Here is a 15913-nt window from a genome sequence, read left to right as displayed (position 1 = left end):
AGTATAATTTTCATACTGCTCCCTCCCAATCTATCTTTCAAAGTTCTCACCTGGCTGATTCAAAAGTGTATTTGTTTGCTTTAAAATGTTACATAGGGAGATACCACTTTTACTCCGTGGCATACCATAAGATTGTTTTTATGAGAGTAAAAGAATAACTTAATCCAAAAAAATTGATAGAGTGAGATTAGGTAGGCTACTCTAGAACTGGGATTTGTCTGAAAAAGTGGGACTAATTCTTACCCTTTACCTATAATAACACATGGATAATTTGTTTACCACCTACATCTCAATAGCATGTAAAGCCCTTAGGGAGCTTAGTGAAATGTACATGATATGGACTCTTAAACAAGAGAATGATTCTGACAATTAATAATCCATAAAGGAAGAGGGAATGGGGAATGAATCGTTCTATTTAAATACCTGACCACGACTTTTTTTTTGGGGGGGGGCAGGTGTGCAAAGGAGGAAGACCTTATTCACGCAACAAAAACTGTTCAGAAGCCAATAGGGAAGTGTTTGTTATCTTACAAAAATCTCACCTTTACCAACTGGTTATGGAACATGTATCCTTTTGAGTATCATTAAACAAAAATGGAAGCAAGGACACATTAGTATGTAAGTTTAGTATGCAATTTCCAAATTGAAGTGGGTATAGTATCATGCTATGCTGCAAATCTCAAAAGTAAGGAGTTATAATCACCCCACTCACCTTCACAGAGCTTAACACAGCACTTTCCAGTAACTTAGGTGTAATGTACTGTATGACGCCCCACATCTTTGTGTTCATGACAAGAGTGAAAAGTAAAATGTAAACTCACTGACAGCAGGGATTACTTCATTTTTGTCTTTGTATCCCCAACACTAAGTAATAGTAGCTGTGTCATAAGTACTTATTGAATTGAATTTTATGTCCTAAAGCATAAAAAGGGAGCTGTCTAAAGAGACCAGTACAAACACTGAAAGAACTTATCAAAATACTCAGATTTTAAAAAGACATATTTAGAAAACAATATTTTATTTAGAATATTTAGAAGCAATATTTTCTTTACTCAAAGGAGTATTAGATTATTAGATTAACATCCAAAGGGCAAAAGCCCAGAATGAACTCAGGCTGATGACAATTGCTAAGAGAACAAAAAGGGGGTGGGTGGTGGGTGATTTGTTTTTTAGGTATGTCGGGAGAAAGGAAAAAAATCAAAGGTTTGGGAACCGCTTAGGGTTGATAAGAAGAAGACTGAACTACTCAGACTCATTTGTGGTTTCTGTTTTCTCAGTCAAGAATAATGATCTCTGGATTGGGAAAGATAAAATATAAATGTTTATGAGATAATCAGCCATTTTTGTCCTCATACTAAAAAACTGCAAAAACTAGTAGACAAGATTGCTGCTGTCCAGGATCTTTGCAAAATGGAAGACTAATGTTGACTCTATTTTCAAAAAAGAGAATTGAATCTACAAATTATATACTAGTGTGCCTGAGGAAGAAAGCAGCTAGACAGATGACTTGTCCAAGGTAACACACATCTTAAGGGGGATAGCTGGGATTCAAACCAGGGCTCTCCAATGTCCAGATTTAGGGCTTTTTGACTTCTCAGAAAGGGAAGCAGTGACCACTAAAAGCCCACCTAGTTTCATCAAAAAAGCATGTCATGACAGTCTAATCTTTTTTTTTTTTGAAAGGGTAACTAGATGGTAGGTGAGGGAGTTTGTATCCCTATTTCCTCTTTTTCACTGTGAACTCTGAAGTTCTCTGTTCATAGTAAACCTGTGCCCTCCCCTTGGAAATTATTTGTATTTACATACATGTTATTCATCTCCAAATAAATTTAAGCTCTTTAATTTTAATATGGACTATTTTGTCTTTGTATCCCTAACATATCCCAGATTTTGATACCTAGGAGGCCTTAATAAGTGTTTATTAAACTCTTCAATAACTCAAGAAACTGACAGAAAAAGTAAAAACTAATGTATATTACAATAATAACTATTCATATCAATGAACCTGAGTCATCAAAATAAGATAACATTAAGTTATGTTCACTCATTTAAATAACGCAATGAAGATTTAAAAAATATTTCTGGAAAATTTTCAACAAAGTTTTGGTTGGGTTTTTTTTTTTTACCTCCCAGAAAACTGGACCTCACTGCATTCACTAACAAATTAAGTGATGCTGGACAGATGAGGATGAATGAATATGACAAATACTATTGCTACAACAGAATTCTATAACTATCACTACAGTATTTCACTTTATTGTCCAATATTTAAGAGCTTTTATTAACTGACAACACATTTAGTCAGTCTTTTCATCATGCATCAAGGAGACAGTTTTATCTCCATTTTATACATTAGGAATGAAGCACAGAAATTTTACAAAGACAGACAGCAAATAACTGGCCAATTTGCAAACTTGCAAATTCCAAGTCCCTTGATTATGGTGGCTATAAGTGACAGTAATGATGAAAAGAAATCAAATTATTTTATATTCACACTTACTTAACAGGGCTTAAGAATTAGATCTTACTAGGTTGAAATTTAAAGTGAAAAGCTGACTCCTTTCATGATATAAAAAGAAGAAAGCAATGTCTGCATTGTCTCCTTGAGTGCTGGTACAATGTCTTTATGTAACCTTTGTAGAAGGCAAATAATTATTCCATTTCTTGTGGCTCATTCACCTAGAAAACAAAATATTACCCTTCCACCATAACTTTTCCACAAAGAACAAAATGATACAATTAAAGCTACTGAGGCAAATACAGTATTAAAAACATTAAAGTGACTACATAAAACCAGACAAATTTAAAAGATCTTCTACTATAATTAGATACACCCAGTACTAAAGCAAGAAAATAGTTAAAAACTCTGAAATTAAAGCCAATAATGAGATTGTGGCAAATAATTCGATTTAAGGAATATATTTAACCTTCTTGATTGCTTTTACATTTAAAATGCTAGATAGATTTCCGCACCCCCCCCCCAAAAAAAGTAGTGGTCAAAAAATCTCACCTTGCCATGGCTTCTCTCCACTTTCTGAAAACATTTGTTCAAAGAAAGGTTGTGTCGAACAGAATTCTTCCAACCTGTTGGTGCTGTAGCAAAATATGGAAATCGTTCCAGAATCCAACTATAGATTTCTTTGACCGGCAAACATTTATTTGGAGAATGTTCAATAGCCATGTAAATGAGAAGACTAAAGGAGTAAGGGGGTTTTGAATTCCCTGATTTTTTTTCTGTGTTCTGGTAGGATGGTACAAAAGATGGCACATTATCACCTTCAATGTCATATATTGGACTAACAATAGGAAGACCCTCATTTCCAAGGCTGAAGTTTGTTAGAAGATTAGTACTTTCATGAAGCCAGTTCAAATTTGTGAGCTCATCATCTGCTGATTCACTGTCCACTAAAGTAGCTTTTGGCCTGGCAGCATCAACTGCTTCAGGCAAGCTTCCCATTCTGTAAATCTGGCTTAATCCTGCAACCTTTTCTGCTCCGGGCGTTTCAGCTCTCTTATCTGGAGTCATTCCAGTTACCGGACCCATTTAATCCTATGGCTCTGCAAGAAAGAAAACAATTATAAATCAATGTAATCCTTAAGACTCTTAACCTGTTTGTGCATCTCAAAGTAATAATTTAAATGCCCATCCCAACACATACTTATACACGTGTGTATATATATTTATATTAAAATACCCATATAATGAAATAAATTTAGAGTAAGAATAAGGTAATGGAAAATACCCCATATTTATAATCAAAAGATTATTTATTGAATGTTGTTGTAGTCCATCACATGAATAGGTAATAAAAAGAAATTTTATACAAAAAGGTTTTTTATTAATTAAAAGACATAAAACCAAGTTTTTAATCCCACTTATAATACATAAAGAATAAGAAATAACAGAAACTAATATTTAGAATGATCCCTAGATCCTACTTGAGATACTCCTTTTCTAAAAGCAAATTCCAAATAATTCATTCAATCATCACAGTAAAGATATAAAACAATGTATTTGAATGGACCTTTACCCCTGGGGAAGAGGGGGAGTGAAGAGGGGAGTCACGCTACTTGAGAAACCAAGGAAAACGTCTCCACTGAATCCATCATTATTTAGAATAATCCAAACTACTCATTTTATCAGGTTGGGTTTTTTTATTTGTTTGTTTGTTTTGCTTTACAACAAAAAGAAAAAGGGACAGGTATTTACTAGACAACTACTGCCTACTTTAAAGTCTTTATTAATAGCCTGAGGCACTGTATTTCCAAATGTGGTTTTCTTCTTTAAATTCAAATTTTCAAAAACTATAATCTATTACCTATAATTGCAACTTTCTCATGCAAAATCAGGTGAAGTGCTAGGATATCTATATGAAGATAATCAAAATTATAATCTTTGTTGGCCACCTAGGAAATAAACCAAATTATGCTAAGCATTATATATACTCACATAATTCACCCACTTTCTCCCAAGCCCAAGTAAGCATTTGAATGCTAGTCTACAAGTACCCAAAGTTAATTGTAATCCAGGCTCATTAGCATGTCTCCTTCCTTTGAGCAACTTCTATGCTTCTCAGACAGTAAAAATTTGTGGGAGGGAAAAGTAATTTATAAGTGATTGAAAAAATAGTGCTAGAAAGAAATTCTAAATGTAGAGTTCCAGATTTGGTCATCAAAGGAACTTTTGTACCAGGGGAAGAGGGACAACAGACACTCTAATTGGAAGGGACTTTAGAAAACATTTAGGAGATGAGAGGAATGCTAAAGATAAAAAGGGGTTATTAGTTTGTGTGTGTGTTTTTTTTTAAAATAAAATGGAGAAAAGAGAAGGACCAGAGAAGAGACAGAATTATGATAACTGATCTCAGGGAGAAGGCAGAGCTGCTTAGCCCTTATTTTTGCTTCTGTTTTCTCTGCCAAGAAGAATGATCTGTGGACTAGCACAAAAATGGCTAATCTGGGATTTGATTACCAAGATACCGTAGGAGAAAGTAAGAGAACATCTAATCACTCTGCATGAGGTCAAATCACCTGGCCTAGATGAACCAACTCTACAAGCAAGCTTCAACCGGTTAGTACTCCAATTCCCCATATTTCAATTCATGTCTGTCTTGTCAGATTCACTAGAAAGCACTAATAGGTAAAAGCCTTCTTCTAGGAGAGAATGAATATATTTTATTTAAAAGCATACTGTCATAATCACAGAAAGTTTTACTTAGAGAAAAAAACTGCTTGGGTATGAATTCCCATTTGTAATTTTTAAGTCTTTTTTTAAAAAATTCACAACAAAATCTAAATGATTATTGCTAATACAATTAGCTCCACTTTTATCCATTCTATCCTTCACATATAAAGTTGATATATTAAAAGGATTGTTATTTTCAGGATTTGTACCAATTAACGGAACACTTTTGGGCAATCTGGTATGATCAATGGGCAAATGCCACCTGTTCAAAGTCATCTGACTGGTTAAAGTACAGTCTGTAGTCATGGAAAAGAATAAAACTAAAAACTTTTGGTTCTCTAAAAAGTGCTGCAATTGGGAATTCATGTTTTTGATAACAGACTTTCATTTCCTTATTCTTTACAGATACATGGTCCACTGCACCCCATATTAGTGAAATGTGGGCTTAAAATACAATCACACTATGCACTCAAACCATTCTTAATTTTCAACTTTAATAAACTGAAAGTTTTTTGGAAACATAAAAATTTTGTTAAGGATACTATCTATCCTTCCTCTTTATATCCCTTTGGCTGATTTGATGTATACTCATAGCTTTGGGGGAAAAAATACAAAAATTGAGGTATATAACTAAATCTCAAATTCAAATGTTTCTGCTTAGTCTTTAATATTTATATTATCAATTAACTTGTTTTTGCAAGTCAGTATAATACTACACTCAAAATACAAATATTCACCACTTAAAAAGTAGGTCTGTGAAGAGACATTTCAAATAAGCAAAGGTTCATGTGACCTCCACTAACGTGATTCTCATATATTTCATCCTAGGGCAGAAGTGAAAATCTGATAGGTTTTAGTAAACTGGAAAGACTTCTGAGAGCAAAGGAAGAAATGAGCTACATGTGAGGGTTTTCCACATGGTAATTAATTATTTTAGCCATGGCAATTAACAAACTGTGTACTAAGTATGAAGAAATGTGAATTTTATTGGTAGAGGGAGTATCCACTCTTTTAATCTTCAATGGGGCAGCTAGTAGTGCAGCAGATAGAATGTCAGACATGGAGCCAGGAAGACTTGAGTTCAAATGTGACTTGAGGCACTTCATTTACTAGCTGTATGGTACAGGGTAAGTCACATACCCTGTTTGCTTCAGCTCCTCATCTGTAAAATAAGCTGGACAAGGAAATGGCAAATCACTCCAGTATCCTTGACAAGAACACCCCAAATGGGGTCAGGAAGAGTTGGAAAAGACTGAAACAACTGAACAACTTATCTTCAATGCATCTGTGTTATCACTGATGTCAGTACTATCTCTATGCAGATCACAAGTTACCTATGTCTTCTCATCCTGTGCTTTTATCTTTGTTCTCTTATAAACCTTCCTCAGTGGTTACACTCAACATTCTAGACCAGGAATTCTTAACTTGGAGTCTGCCCAGATTTCAAGGGTTCAGTGAACTTAGATTTTCACTAACTTCTAACTGAAATTGAGCATTTGTTCTATTATGAATGCAGACCAAAAAAATATAGCATGAACGAAGCATGTGCAAAGCAATGTGCTAACTGCTGGGGATACAAATGGAAAAATGAGACAGCTCCTACTCTCAAGGAGTTCACAATCTAATGGGGGGAGAAAATATACATGAAAGGTTTCTGCTACAAGTCAGATATAGAAGTTCCATGGTCTTTAGGGTGCAGCAAAGCAGACGTTAATGCCTCTTCTTTAGTGTTACTTTGATTGACAACATCATATCAGTTTCCATGATGTCTGAGTATACTGGGCTAGAAGCATTATTACCAAGGCTCTTGGGTTCAGGACCCTGGGCTGTCTCCAAAAGGATCTGAGTAGAGAGGGTGGTATGATTTGCCTGGCATATGCTGTTTTCTCTCTCTCCCTCAGGGTTCCTTGCTATTATTCAGAGAAGAGGTCTGTTGATTCCACTAGACTGTCAAAGGGGAACATAACACAAAAAAAATGCCCACTCTAGTTCAATTGTGGATCTAGTTCACTGTCCATCTTGAGGAAAATTAATATTACGCTATGTTATTTAATAACCAACATTACTTTGTAATCCATCCTATTCTGCACTTGGTCAAATCCCCATTTTGCAGTCTAGCTCAAAAGACATTCAGTCTGAACTATAGCCGTGGTAGAATAATCATTCCTAGCCCTCAGGCACCCAGTGAGGAATCTGGGACCCTTGCTTTTATTTACAGATAAACAAAAAAACCAGCTAGGCCTGGGATCCTGGGTGGGTAGGGGTTCTCCTGTTCTCTTTTCTTGTTAAAGTTGAGGATAATCTCATCTCCAAGGGGAAACCAAATGGGAATAGGGGAATCCTGATTGAGATGGTTCTGATTTTCTAGCCAAGATTACTTACTAGAGGTAGTTGATACCCATCAAACAATTAATACTCCTTAATTGCCAGAGCAATTAGGCAGCTAGGTGGCACAGTGGATAGAGTGCTGGACCTGGAGTCAAGAAGACTCATCTTCCTGAGTTCAAATCTGACCTCAGATGCTTTCTAGAGCTATGTGATGCTGGGCAAATGTAACCCGGTTTGCCTCAGTTTCCTCATCTGTAAAATGAGCTGAAGAAAGAAATGGCAAACCACTCCAGTATCTTTGCTAAGAAAAACCCAAATGGGGTCAAGATAAGCCACACCTGAAGGCCAATCCACCTTCCCCACCTGCAGACTAATCCTATCACCTGAGGTTTACAAAGGAGGAGCTGAGTCAACTCTTAACCCACCTCCTTATTAAAATGCCTACCAATTTGCAGGGGAGATCCAAATGATATACTGACAGGCCAATGGGAGAGAGGCTATTGACCCAATTTATTAGTTATTGCTAGCCTAATAAATTGATCATGGACAGATCCCTGGCTTTTTTGGCTGAAAAGGTCAGCGTGACCCACTTTACTAACAGTTTATCCATCACTGTTAATAAATTGTTATCTTGCCCTGAAAAAAACTGTCTCAGCCTGCCTTTGTTACAATCTTACTGTGCCACAAGCAAGTTACTTGTCCAAGATTGTGTGTATGTGTACACACATACATATATAAGGAACCAGGTCAAAAGGTTGGATTATCAAAGTCTGGACAAGACATTCTTCATCTATTTGTTTTTTGTTTTGTTTTGCTTTTTTTCCTCTCGTTAGAGGTTGTGAATCTTTCTGCATTCTGGGGTTTGATGCAATCAGCACAATGTCATCAACTAACTAACAGGAGCATCCAGAAGACTTCTATCCATAAATAAAGCCTCTCCAATTTGAGCTCTGTAGTGGATGTCCTCTGTGATAACAGCAAAATCAAGCAATTAACAAGCATTTATTAACTACATGCTTTGTGCCATGCACTGTGCTACTAAAGTGAGATGCCCTCGAGAAGCTAAGATGCTACAAGGGGACAAGAAGTCACAGTTAAATGAGTACAAGATATATACCAAATTTTTAAAAAGTTATTGAGGGGGAGGGGTACTAAGAACTAGAGAGAGGCCTCCTGAAAGAGGTGCACTTTAACTGAGCCTTAAAGGTAGGTAGGAGGCACCAAGAGACACAGATAAGAACAGAAAACATTCTGCTCATGAAGGGCAGCCTGGACAAAAGCAGAAAGGCAGGAGATATAATGTGGTATATGGAGAACAACAGACAGTCTTGTCTGGCTCAAACACAGAGTACACATGAAGAAAAAAAATTATATAATCAGCCTAGGACGATAAACTGAAAATAGCAAACAATTTGTTTTTTATCCTAAAAGGCTATGGGCAACCACTAAAGTTTCTCAAGCAGAGGAGTGATATGATTCAACTTATGCTTAAGGATTATCAATTTGGCAACAGTATAGGAGGATGGATTAGAAAAGGCACAGACCTAAGGCAGGCAGACCAATTAGGGGGCTATTGAAATAGTCCAAGTGAGAAATGGCAAGGTGCTAGATGTAATTAGACAGAAGGGGAATAGATGCACACAAATATGTTGAAGACATGGAATTTACAAGACTTGGCAAACTGACTGGATATGGGAGGGGGGTGGTGAGAGTAAAAGTCAGAGATGACTCATAATTTGTAAACCTTGGTACCTGAAAGAATGATGCTGCCCTTGACAGAAACAGGGAAGTTAGGAGGAGAGATGAGTTTGTGGGAGGAAGATTTCCCTTCCTTGTTTTGGACAAGTTAAGTCTGAGATGCCTACAGGATATCTTGGTAGAGACGTCATGAAGATAGTTAAATGATGCAGAACTGGAGCTCAAGAGAGGGATGAGAACTGCATATGCAGACTTGGAAGTCATTTGCACAGTTGTGCTATAACTGCTTATTTTGAAAATGCAAATCTGTTCTAATATACATGTTTGGATATATTAGGGAACAACTTGAGCATAACTCAAATTTTGCATTTGCTTATGCGTGACTGTCTTCAAAATAAGTTAGAACACAGAAAACTGCATCATCTCACAAATTTCACAAGCTACAGCCCTTTTCACTCCTACTTCCACAAGCAAACTTCAAGTCGCTTTCAAGCAGAGTAGTAAATTTATTGTATATCTTCTTGCAAAGTAGGAACTGTGGGCTGAAGAGGCCTGGTTGACTCCTACCTCCCTCCCACCCTACCTTCCTCTATGGCTAAGGCTCTTAGCCCCCAAACTGCAGCTCATCAAGGCCACCGCTTCATTTGCAGAGACTCAACTTGCCAGAACCTACCCTGTGAGTACCAGAACAAAGGCTAAGCAGGAACCTGGTTTATGTAATTCTTGACCACTTGACATGCATAAAATTGTGTTACTACTTGTATTAGGTTCCTTGTCATTAAAAAAAAAAGTCACCGAGAAAGCTTTTGAATGTTGTGCCCTTAACTCCATTTGCCCCATTAGCCCAGTGGTTTTTATGCACAATTTTGCATAGTACAGTAATTTCTAGTAATGCATATGTCATACACAACAGAATTGATTTTAACTGAATCCATGGAAGACATGGGATCACCAAGAGTCTTTAAAAGAGGTAAAGAGAAAGGAGAGGGCCCAAGACAGAGCCTTGAGGAATCCCTAAGTATAAGGATCAGGACATAGATGATAAACCTACAAAGGAAACCAAAAAGGATTGATCCAATAGTAAGAAGGAACTCTTTTAGTGAAGGGAATAGGCATTTATATAGTGCCTACTATGTACCAGACATTGTGCTAAGTGCTTTTCACAAATATTATTTCACCTGATCCTCACAACAATCCTGTAAGGTAGATACTATTATTATCTCTATTTTACAGTTGAGGACACTGAGGCAAACAGGTTAACTGTCTGAGGTTGGATTTGAACTCAGGTCTTCCTGACTCTAGGCCCAGTGCTCTATCCACTATGGCATGAGCTGGTCACAAAAACTCAAGAGAAAATACACGAGCAATATTGGTTCTAATTCTTACTTACAACATTATTGTGAAAAAATGTTTAATAGGAATGTATATGTATAGCTATATCAGATTGTGTGCTGTCTTGGGGAGAGAGGTAGGGAAGGAGGGGGAGAAAAATTTAAAACCCAAAAGCTTATGGAAATGATTGTTGATAATTCAAAATAAAATATTTTTTAAAAAATAAAGTCCTTAATAGTAAAAAAAATTCAGGAGGGAAAACTCAACAGTGACAAAAACTGCAAAAGTCAAGAAGCATAAGGACTGAGAAAAGCAATGAGATTTTGCTTTAAAGAGACCAATAGTGACCTTGAAAAGAGCAGTTTCAAAGGTGTAGTAGGAATGAAGACAGGCTGCAAAGAGTACCTTATCTGATGTCAAGAGACATTTATCTCAACCTCTGTACTTAACAAGTAAGTAAACATATGATCTTAACATATGCATAGGAGATAACCCATTGGAGTCATCAAGGCTATGTTGAGCTCTATGAAATCAATTTTAAAAAAACCAGCACCACAGTAGGATGTTACAACTTTTATCAATTAAAAACTTTCAAAATAATTTCTTCCCATATGATGTTTCCATAGGTTGTGGGTTTTATTCATGGGGGTCAGATCCAGTCAAACGTCTATAAAGTTCTTTTAAAAAAAGAAATCAAGAAACCAAATATTCTTTCGATGCATTTACTGTCTCCCCTCTCATATTCTCCTCTCTCCCCAATACTGGGGGGGGGGGGAACACCTCTGGAACAAATATGAACAATGAAGCAAAGCAAATTCCCACATTAATCATTTTTAAAAAATTTATATCTCAGGATCTTTAGTGTTATCATCTCTGTCAGGAAAGGGATAGATAGCGTTCTTGATCACTGATCCCCTGAACTGGTTGGGTATTAAATTCATAAGTGTTCTGAAGTCTTTCAAAGTTGTTTTTTTGTTACAATGTTTTTATTGTATAACTATTTTCCTTCTGATCACTTCATTATACATCAGTTCATACCAAGCCTTTCTTCAGGTTTCTCTGAAACAGACTCTGGTACTCCTTATGGCACAACAATATTCCATTACATTCATGTATCACAATTTGTCCAGCCAGTCCTCTAAGGGGACAAGTATTTTCTTAGCTTTTTGCCAGTACAAAAAGATTTGCTATAAATATTTTGTTACATATGGGTCTTTTTCACGGGACTGAAGAGCATGCGTTAATAAGTTTTTCAGCTCAGTCACGCAGTGTGTGACACTGAGCAAGTCACAACCTCTCTGAACCTCAGTTTCCTCATTTATAAAATGAAGAGGTTGTGCTTAATGGTGAATAATAATAATAATGATAAATGGGAAAACGGCCATTTTCTCTATCAAAGAGAATCCTTTTGAGACTGGGAGAAATAGAACAAAAATATTTTATAGGGAATTAAAACTCAAGAGAAGTAAGGAATACTTCTCACTACTTATAGTAAGCAGCACCTATTTTAAATGAGTTCAAGTTACCAGACTTGGAACAATTATATCTGGATTATCACATTCAATTTTGGCATTTATATTTTAAGAAGAACACTGACAAGCTGTACTGTGTCCAAAAAAAGCGGATCAGGATGGTGAAGGTTTCACATACAAGAAAAACCTGAAGAAATGGGGGAACATGATAGCTCTCTTCCTGAATTTGAAAGGCAGTCATATAGAAGACAACATATGAAAGTTGCAGAGAGGGAAGTTTTCGTTGGACTTCAGAAAATGCTTCTTAAGGATCAGAGGTGCCTCCAGAAAGGAATGGACTGCCTAGAGAGTAGTTAATTCCCTCTCCTGGATCTCATCATCAAGGGAAAACTAAATAACTAGTTGTCATTTCAACAGTGAAGTGGACTTTTGTTTAAGTGCAGGTTCAATTAGATAATCTCTTAGATAAATCTCCGAGGCCCCTTCCAATTCTGATTCTGTGAAATCATGTAACATAGGCCTTGTGTGAACTGTAATGTTCATTAACTTACTTTACTTATTCCTCCACTAAAGCCCTACTTAACATGGTATAGAAGTAATCATGGATTCTCTAAGGTTATGCTAGGAAAACATAAGCTCTGGCAGGTGCTATCTACTAGGATGGAGAGGTTTTGCATACCAACCTTGCAATAGACTGTCATAGACTTAGCTCTTAATATAGCTAAGTACAAAGGCTTATCACTCGATTAGTCATTGGATACTAAATTTGAGAAGCCAAAACAATTCAGAAGAGTTTCTACCATGACCAACTTGGATTGCAAACCACATTTGTAGATAAAGTATTATCTACAAGTCACGTGTTAACATAAAATAAGCAAAACAAGTAACTAATTTCTCTGGATACAGCAACTGAAAGAACCTCCAAAAAGAAGCCTTTTAAAGAGCTATAATTTGTGCAGATGGAAAGTATGTCCAAAAGGATCTCATGAAGAGTTTAAGTAAATTGAAACTGTTACATATGTGAAGTTCTCGTCTATTAAAAGAAATCAATCAACAAGCATTTCGCTAAGCACCTACTATGAACCCACTGCATAGACTGATTGCCCTTTCCTCCCTCATTTGGAATGAGAGGCTTTCCTACACTAATACAAATAATAGAAAAGGATAATGAAGATTCAAGAGTGAAAATGTTAACATATTTACTTTTTCATTTTTGATTGTACGACTATAATATATTGTTTCTCAAGTTAAGAACTTAAGGTGATTTCTAAGCCCTGTTACTGTGTAATTTTTTATGGAGAATCTGTTGTATCCACATCAAAGCAACACTTTACTATGGACTATAGAACCAATCAGAAAATTGGTTCTATATTGTATTAGAAGTAAGAAAATGTCTATTTTAAGAGAAATCTAAAGGGCTTTAGGAACCATGCATAATTAGCATAGTCTTCCTTGACTGTGGTTAAAGGGCTGCTTTCAGACTAGTGAAGTATTCACTTATGTAGGCTAAACATTTTCCTTGCTTAAACTGTTAATTTACTTTGTTTAGGAAACTTTTCTCCCTTCCCCTTAAATCCCTATAAAGAAACTTCAAGGTGGATCATAGCATTATGACAAATCCTGAATTGATAGAATCCAAATTAATATTCATTCTGTAATGTAGGCAAGTATATTTTTAGAAGAATGAATTTACATTTACTTCAAAGATATATAGGAAAATTCATATTGAATTAAATTGCAAAGACAGTAGATCCATAAGAATGATTGTTGTCCTTCATGCTTGAAAAGGACCAAAATGACATGAAGACATTGGAGTCAAGGCACAATATGTCCAACTGTGGCTGAGCAGACCAACAGGAGCTTGGAAGACTCTACCACAAGTTGGACACAAATAGTCCCTTGTGAACATCTGGAGATCCATAAGAATATATACACAGTATACATACACAATACAACTGAGTAAATCAAGATAATATTACAATGCAACAAAAGTCAGACTAAATTCAACACATATCTTGGTACTACCCTGTTAAACACAGCTTTCTTTTAACAAAAAATATATCACGAAAGTATATGTTGTCATGTACTATCACTAGCAATTCTTTTTGTTGGTTTTTTTTTGCTTATATATTTAGAGAGTTGATCTTGGTTTGTATGTTTATATTTGTATGCTATATTAAAGCAAAACTGTAATAAAAAATGTCAGTCTTATATTTTACCAAATTGTTTGCTGTATGTCAATTCATTATCTTCATAAACTTTCTTTTTAGGCACTTAATATCTTTGCTGGCTTTATTTCCATTATCAAGACATTTTACAATCCAGGAGAGCATAATTCCATCTGCAAATTTCAAAAATTTCCCAGGTAAAAGGACTGTCATGGGAGAATTGTGCAGGAACCAGTGGTGCTTCTCCCATTTTGTTTCTTTCCAGACAGCCATTTATTTGACTAAGTAGGCCAGGTATGCCCTCGTAGAGTGAGAGCTGAGCTATCCAATTAATTCAGATCTTCCCTAGCATGCAGAATACTGTGATAGGAACACAGAAGGAACTCAAAGATGTTTGCTGAATGGTAATAGTTTTTGCTTGACTAGCCTATTTAATTGACTCAGTTCTACAATTCACTTTACTATCGTAAACCTAGCCTTAGATTAGTATCTATCATAAAGGGAAACAGAAGTTTCCATTGAAACTCTGGGTTCCTTCTCATTACAATCCCATTCTTTTAGAAAGAGATCATTAATATCAGTTAGTTATAAGAAGATGCTACCTTCCCTCTAATAGTTAAAATAACAGGACACACAAAACATTTTAACATCTTACAGATACTAAACATAAGTTGCTGAAGCAGAAGAATGTCTCAGTTTGGGGAAAAAGGGAAAATCAAATTCTTACTAAACATTCATTCCCAACATTTAAGTTATCAGAAATGAATAATTTAGCAGCAAAAATTATGAGGTTGCATCACAATTTCAAAACAACTTAGAACTTAAGAGGACTTTTGACAAACTAAAATCCACAAAGGAGAACTATTTTTCTCATCAGTTTAACAATTCTCAGTTTTCACTGCTTTTTCCATTATAAGACACTGTCCATCTCATGAAGACCTGCTACTCAGACTGGAGATCAGATATAAATCCCAAATGCATTGCAAAAGGCTTCTATTTGATTACAATACAACATGATGTCATGTATCCAGGACAACTGAAGCATTATGGTCTCCTAGGGATAAAACTGCCTCTTGGTCATAGATTTAGGTGACATGGCATGTGATCTGTTGAAAAATGTGTGCAGCTGCAGTCTTAAGCAAAACAACAAAAAGGGACAAAACACAAAAGGGTCAAAGAGCTGTTTTCACAGAAAAACCTTTTAAACTATTTTTAAAACGGGTAACAAATTATGGTCATTTGAAAATTTATTTTAATCTTTCAAAGGCAGAATACAGTAACATTTAAGAAATTTTTATTCTGGTATATTACATTGAGTCTTCCTGCTCCCAAAATTTGGTTAAATACTCTTAGAAAACTAAGTGTTTAAGGTCCAGACCTACCTAAATAATTTCTCTAAATCTTAAGAAAAATCATTCTCAGAGGAGATAAAAAAAATCAAGGTGTAACCAAAAATGACACTCACTAGAAAGTAAAAACCCTGGAATTATATAGTCTGAATGTGGAAAACAATTAAAAAACAAAATTCTTGAATTCTGTGAAAATCTGATTTACTGGCAAATACTTGTGAAAACCAGAAACTCTACATCATGCACTATGTTCCTCTTTCCATGTTTTCAATATATATGTCATATTCAGTAGTTTGAGATGTGAAATGGTTGTATATACACGTTCAAAGTAAAACGTTGCTGATAATCAATAAACATCTTAAGAAAATGAGGCAATGCATT

At 35.7% G+C, this 15913-nt stretch overlaps 1 protein-coding gene across 3 annotated transcripts in view; it reads right to left on the bottom strand.

The window, feature by feature from the left end:
• The window catches only part of FOXN2 (forkhead box N2), a 73150-nt gene that overhangs the window by 40776 nt on the left and 16461 nt on the right, over positions 1–15913 (bottom strand). For all 3 annotated transcript variants that reach the window (XM_021001274.2, XM_021001275.2, XM_021001277.2), the window contains exon 2: positions 3011–3558. In XM_021001274.2, the coding sequence (XP_020856933.1) occupies positions 3011–3544 (534 nt within the window). In that variant the 5' untranslated portion in view covers positions 3545–3558. The remainder of the gene's footprint in view (positions 1–3010; positions 3559–15913) is intronic.

The sequence above is a fragment of the Phascolarctos cinereus genome, unplaced genomic scaffold (assembly GCF_003287225.1).
Source record: "Phascolarctos cinereus isolate Bilbo 61053 unplaced genomic scaffold, phaCin_HiC Scaffold_2;HRSCAF=192, whole genome shotgun sequence".
In the NCBI taxonomy this organism is placed as follows: domain Eukaryota; kingdom Metazoa; phylum Chordata; class Mammalia; order Diprotodontia; family Phascolarctidae; genus Phascolarctos; species Phascolarctos cinereus.
This window is presented reverse-complemented; position numbering and strand designations above follow the sequence as displayed.